Source organism: Physeter macrocephalus, chromosome 2, assembly GCF_002837175.3.
Source record: "Physeter macrocephalus isolate SW-GA chromosome 2, ASM283717v5, whole genome shotgun sequence".
Lineage (NCBI taxonomy): Eukaryota > Metazoa > Chordata > Mammalia > Artiodactyla > Physeteridae > Physeter > Physeter macrocephalus.
Window position 1 is genome coordinate 14,176,380 of NC_041215.1, and position 6,483 is coordinate 14,182,862.

At 51.1% G+C, this 6,483-nt stretch overlaps 1 protein-coding gene across 1 annotated transcript; it reads right to left on the reverse strand.

Moving 5' to 3' along the window:
- Positions 1-340: 340 nt before the first annotated feature.
- On the reverse strand, positions 341-6,268 carry CIB3 (calcium and integrin binding family member 3). Its single transcript, XM_028498991.2, has 5 exons — positions 4,935-6,268; positions 4,685-4,719; positions 2,628-2,739; positions 1,482-1,629; positions 341-651 (listed from the first exon to the last, which is right to left on the reverse strand). The coding sequence occupies exons 1-5, from the start codon at positions 4,983-4,985 to the stop codon at positions 452-454; spliced, it is 546 nt and encodes a 181-aa protein (XP_028354792.1). The 5' UTR covers positions 4,986-6,268; the 3' UTR covers positions 341-451.
- Positions 6,269-6,483: the final 215 nt, after the last annotated feature.

A 6,483-nucleotide genomic window follows, 5' to 3' on the forward strand; every position in this document is an offset into this window, starting at 1 on the left:
GGGCTGAAGTCCAACCATATTCCACTCACCCAAAGAGCTGTGTCCACCCAGAGGAGGTGTTCACAAGATCTCTAATTATCCCCATTTTAAAGACACAGGGGGCTTCCCTGGTGGCACAGTGGTTGAGAGTTCGCCTGCCGATGCAGGGGACACAGGTTCGTGCCCCGGTCCGGGAGGATCCCACATGCCGCGGAGCGGCTGGGCCCATGAGCCATGGCCGCTGAGCCTGCGCGTCCGGAGCCTGTGCTCCACAATGGGAGAGGCCACAACAGTGAGAGGCCCGCGTACCGCAGAAAAAAAAAAAAGACACAGGGACTGAGACTAGGGAGGTCGGGAAAGTTCCCCAAGGTCACGAATGAACAGGGGGCTTTTCACAAAGGGAGTCTATGAACCCTTTCCATAAGAGCCTCTCTCATACATGGGAACGGATTGTGCAGGGTGGAGAGGAATGTCACCTGAGGAAGTCCGGCGCCCGCAGGATCATGTTCTGGAAGTCTTCCAGGGACAGTCGCCCGTCGTGGTCCCCATCGGCCTCATCCAGCACCTTCTCACACACCAGGCTCACCTCCTCAGCACTCAGCTCTCCCCGCGTTAGCTTGGTCACCGTCTGCTCCAGGTCCCACACACAGATGTAGTCATCATTGTTAAAGTCTGCACAGCAGAACAGGTGGGGCTGTGGTGGTGAGGGGACACAGGGGCAGGCAGGCTGGGCCAGTCATGGGCACATCTTTTCCCTGTCTTACAGAGCAGGAAACTGAGCCACTGGAGGGAACCCAAGACCCTCGGGTAATATCTGGATCTTTCTTTGGAATTGGGCAGGGACCTGCTGGGGGGTCATTCATTCTCTCAAGTATTTATTGAGCACCTACTATGTGTCAGGCATGTGATAATTGTTATTCATTCCCTCTTTCAACAAGTATTTATTGAGTGCCTACTGTGTGCCAGGCACTGTGATAAATTTTCATTCATTCATTCATTCATTCAGCAAGTATTTACTGAGTACCTACTATGTGCCAGGCACAGAGACAGATGGTGAACCAAAAAGACACTGTCACTGCCCTTGTGTCTCCTCAGAGAGAAAGTCAATAAGGAGTGAACAGATGAATGAACAAGAAATTGAGCAGCATTGCTGCATGCAAGGAGAGAAATAGGCTGTGGCATGGAGAGTAACTCGGGGGCAGGGGTGACTTTTCACCAAAATTTCAAGGTAAGAAGGAGCCAGGGGAAAGATATTCTAGACAAGGGCACAACAGAGGCAAAGGCCTAGAGGCAGAAAGAGTTTGGTGTGTTGGGGAAACAGCCAGGCCACTGTGGCTGGAATGGAGTCAGTAAACGGATGGGGTGGGGAGGTACCAGGGTGAGGTGAAGGACAGGGCCACGCAGGGCCTCGGAGCCCTTGGGGAGACATTTGTGATGGCAGGGCAGCCCCTGGCCCGACCCGGTCTCATTCCCGCTTCCCCACCCCAGGGCCCTGCACACACCATAAATTTTAAAAGCGTAGTAGGCTTTGAGGTCGCGGGGAGCCATTTCACTCATCACAGAAAACATGTCCAAGAAGTTGTCCAAGGTCATGTGGCCATCCCCATCCTCGGAGAAGACCTGGGCGATCCTCTGACGGAAAGGGTTGTCCTAGAGACAGGAAGCAGGGAGCCAATCCCTAACCAGGACCTTGCGGGGAGGGCTCCACATGGTTTCACTCTCAACGCCCCCACCTTCCTGGGAACCTCCAAGTACCCGTCACCAGACTCTCTTCCTCCCATGATCCCTGGAGAGGACTTCAGGCAACTCCAATCTCCACCCCAGTAGTCTGGGTGTCGTTAACCCCATTTCCAGCTTCAGAGGCAGTCACATGACCTGGGTGAGGCCAATCAGGGATTTCCGTTCACCTGGCAACCGTGATTGCCTCTGGGATGAGCATATGACTCAAACTTGCCAATCCGAGGCTGCCCTGGGAGAGTTGCTGAAAAGCTGGGGTGGAGGAACCTTATTTCTGCTTGTTGCAGAGCTTATGGGAGGAAATCTGAGGCAGCTGGTGTTTCCCTTCACTACCTCAAGAGAACAGCCTGCCTGAGACTGAAGCCTCTTCCTGGGAGAAGCTGAAAGATGGAGGGAGATTCCCAAGCATATCCTCAGAGACCCTGGTTCCAGCTGTACGTGATGCTAGGCCTCTCCCTGCATTTTTTTGTTCATGTGATCCAACCCATTCTGTCCCTCTTGAAAGAGGTTTCTGTCCCCTGTGATAAAATAATCTCTATTCACAGTCCCTCACCCCACAAGTCCCCTCCAGAGTCACAAACTATGTGTCAAACATCCAGCTGAGAAGAACCCACATTTAATAGCTCCTACTATGAAAAGAAAAACTAATGTTCCCTGAGTACTTGCCATGTCACAGGCCCTGTACTGAGCCCTTTACCTGCATTATCTCATCCCATCTTCCCAACAACCCAGGGTTTAAATCCTGTCTATGTCATGTCCTAGCTGTGTGATTATGAACAAGTGTCTTAACCTCGCTGAAATTCAGTTTCTTCATATGTAAAATGGAAATAGTCACAGTACTCACCTCATAGGAATGCAGCAAGGGACATCCCTACTATTTTTTCCCTGTCTGCCCCATGGCCCAGGCATACCTTCAGCTCAGGCATGCTGCCAATGAGCTCGTAGGGAACCTTCACATCCGGGTAGCTGGTATAGTCGAGAGGGACAAGCTGGGGGGCAAGGTCCTTGTAGCGATAGAAGAGCCTGGTGTGGGGACAGAAACAACAAGAAGGTCTGGGAGATGGGTGTGTGTGGCCTTGTCCCTACCCTCTCACTCTTACATCTGCTTACTCTACGCTGAAAGATGCTGAGTCCCCAAGAGCCATTAGCCGTGGGCCTAAGTCTCACACACACAAAGCCAGACACAGGTGCCTCTATCGCCCTGGGGACAAGGCCAAGGTAAAGAGAGGACTCCAGAGCTAGGGAAAACTAGAGTGTGGGAAGCAAGCCAGGGAGGAGGAAATTCTTCCTGGAGGAGGGGGCATTGATGCTGGGTTTTGAAGCATGAGTAGGAGCTTACCAAGCAGATGGGGTTGACAAAGGGAGAGTGTTTAAGGCAAGGTCATTCATTCATTCCCTCTTTCAACAAGTATTTATTGAGTGCCTACAGTGTGCCAGGCACTGTGATAAATTTTCATTCATTCATTCATTCATTCATTCAACAAGTATTTACTGAGTACCTACTATGTGCCAGGCACAGAGACGGATGGTGAACAAAACAGACACTGTCACTGCCCTTGGGTCTCCTCAGAGAGAAAGTCAATAAGAAGTAAGCAGATGAAAGAACAAAAAATTAAACAGCATTGCTCCATGCTAGGAGAGAAATAGCATTCACATTTAGCATTCAGAGAATCTGAGCCAATCTATGTATCTCTGGACATTATCACATTGTTGGCAAGGCCTCTAAAGGCCCACGTCCTCACACTTTCCTTCTCTCCCTTCATAATGGGGAGCAGGGTTCTCTCAATGGGGCGGAGCAAACACAAAAGTCTAATATTCAGGTTTTTCCAAAGGGTAAATGAAAGACATTTTGAAAAACACCAAATGCCATACACACTACCTAGATGGTAGAGCCAGCTCTCCACCCTAATGCCCTCACCTGGTGACGCCATACCATCATTGACGCATGCTGAGCAGTAGCCTTGTAGAGACCATCCTTGATGAGTCAGAGGTCCCCAAGTTGCTAGGGACTGTCTCTGAGGGGGACAGGAGCCCCTCGGTCACATGATGGCTAGCAACTCGAGGAGGAGATATCTGGAACTTCAGTCCTGGGTTCCTTCAGAGAATAGCCTGGGCTTGGATTTGGGCTTCTGTATGACCTGGAGTAAATCCTTCTTCCCCTTGTCCCCCTTTCACCTCAGTAGGTCTGTCTGACAAGCGAGAAGCTTGAGGCAGACAAAATGTTAGTATCCAACTCCTTGGGGCTCTACCCATCTACCCAGGGGCCTGGGGTCAGCCTCCCCTGTCCGAGCCTCAGTTTCCCCATCAGTAATCCAATCGTGATGGCCAGGATGACCTTGCAAAGCTGTCCTCACCCAGACAATGGGGCTCACTGGTGAAAGGTGTGTCCATCAATAATGGATGTCCTGTGCCCACACAGTTGGGGCCTTGGCCCTGATCACTCTGCAGCCAAACCCCAGCCAGCTTCAGTTTCACAGCTCCAGGTTCATGGGTCGGGGCCTCTGGATAACAGCTCCATGGGATGAGTGATGATGTAGAATACCCATCTATGCCTGTCTCGCTCACACCAGGGACCTGCAGCAGCCTGGGGCCACCTTCTCACTCTCTAACATTGATGTCAACCCCACAGCCCAGAACTGGCTCTAGACTCTGCCCCTGGCCTCCCAGCCTCTTCACACTGACCTCAGGGGGATCTTTCTAACATGCTGATTTGCATCTCCCATGCTCACACACTCTCTGTGGCTCCCCGCCACCTTTGGGAGAAAGCCCCAAGCTTGTCAGCCTAGAGATGTGACAACGGGACCAGATGTGACTTCTCAGCCTTCCCGTCTCTGCATCCATCCACCGACCACGCACGCAATCCCCCCATTAGTGCTTTAACCCTTATGAAGCATTGAGCGTGGTCCAATTGCAAATCAAGCAACGTATAGCAAGTTTCCAGCTCTTCCTCCCTCCTCCCTAGACTGACCTCATGATTTCCTTCCTCGTGAAGAAGGTGCAGTCCTGCGGAGAGAGATGTTGGCTTGACCCAGACCCTGCCTGGGGGGGCCTTCTTCCTCTCCCACAAGCCCACGCCCGTCGCTGCCTGAAGCCACACACAGAGCCGCCCCAGAACGCTTGCTGACTGCACACCCAGGACGAAGGGATGCTGTCCCCATTTCTTGGGCCAGGAAACCAAGGATGTCAAACCCACCGAGGGCCCAGCCTATCACCCCTACCTGATATGCTTCCAGCTGCTCATGAGTAAAGACTGTTTGCTTGTTGCCCATGGTGAAGACCACTGCCAGGACTCTGGAACAAGCTCCCAAAGCCCCCAAACTCCTCGGGGCCACACCGGTCGGCAGGCTGCTGTGTACCAGTGTCCGGGCAAATCTCCCTGCCCTGGTTGTCACCTGCCCACCCTCCTCATCACCCCCAGCCTGGGTGAGACTCAAGTTACAGCCGAGCTCTCTGGGCAACAGCCTGAGTATGTCCACGGCCACCAGAGCAAGGAGAAGGGCTTTGGGAGGTCACAGGGTAGCCCTCAGTGGGGAGAGCACGCCTGCCACCACCAGGTGAGACCGAGGGTATGGGGCACCTTTGAGAGATGGGCAGGGTGGTGGAGAGGCTGCCAGCACACCCCAGGTCAAATTCCAGCTCTTTACCCACTAGTTGTGTGGCCTTAGGCAAGTCATCTGGCATCTCTGAGCCTTGTTTGTAAGATAGAAATTATATTAGTACCTACCTCATAGAGTTGTTCAGAAGATCTAATGAGATCATTAATACAACCCCCCGAAAAATATTTGACCACTGGATACAAGCAAGTTCTAGGCACATAATGGTAAACAAGCTAGATGAGGTCTGCATTGGAGATGATGAGGAGGATGATGCCATGGCTTGAGAAAAGCAATCCAATGTCTAAGTTTGGGTTAAATAACGCCAGAGTTCTTTATTGCAGGACTTGTCAGAGGCTTTAATATGTTAATGTGCACCATGCATCCTCAAGGGGTAAATACAATGTAGCAGCTCCCAACCTTATTAAGACTCAGAATCCTCTTGGGCAGAAAATCTGGGAGTTGAAAGTTCCCAGCCTGGCACTCCCTGCCCTTCTCACTCTGGATCTGGCCTCCTTCCACTTTCCTCTCCTGCTCAGCCAGTTCCAGCCCCATATCCCAGGCCCCCTGAATCACTCTTGAGTCTTCCCCTTCCCTCATCCCCACTCTCCCTGGCCTGGACCATAGCAGTTCCTCCCACAAGACTCCTCTGGCCCCTGCCTCAGCTTCCATACTTTGCCCCAGCGTGTGAAGCCATCGTGTAAAGTGTGACTATGATCAAGCTTTAAAGACCCCCCTGAAGATGATTTTTTGGGGAAAAAAACTGACAATACCAAGTGTTGACAAAGATATGGAGCAACTGGAACTCTTACACATTGCGGGTGTGATGCAAAATGGTACAGCCACTATGGAAAATGGGTTGGCAGTTTTTATAAAGTTAAACATACACTTACACATGACTCAGCAATCCCATTCCTTGGTATTTGTCCAGGGGAAATGAAAACCTATGTGCACACATAAACCTGTATATGCCCACGAAATAGAGACAATATTTGCAAATCATATAACTGGTAAGGTACTAGTCTCCAAGCTATATAAAGAACTATTAGAAGTTTACAACAAAAAGACAAATAACCCAAGAAAAAAATGGGCAAATGTTGGGGGGAGGGAGGGTTGAACAGGTGAAACACAGCAGATTTTTAGGGCAGTGAAACTACTCTGTATGATACTATAA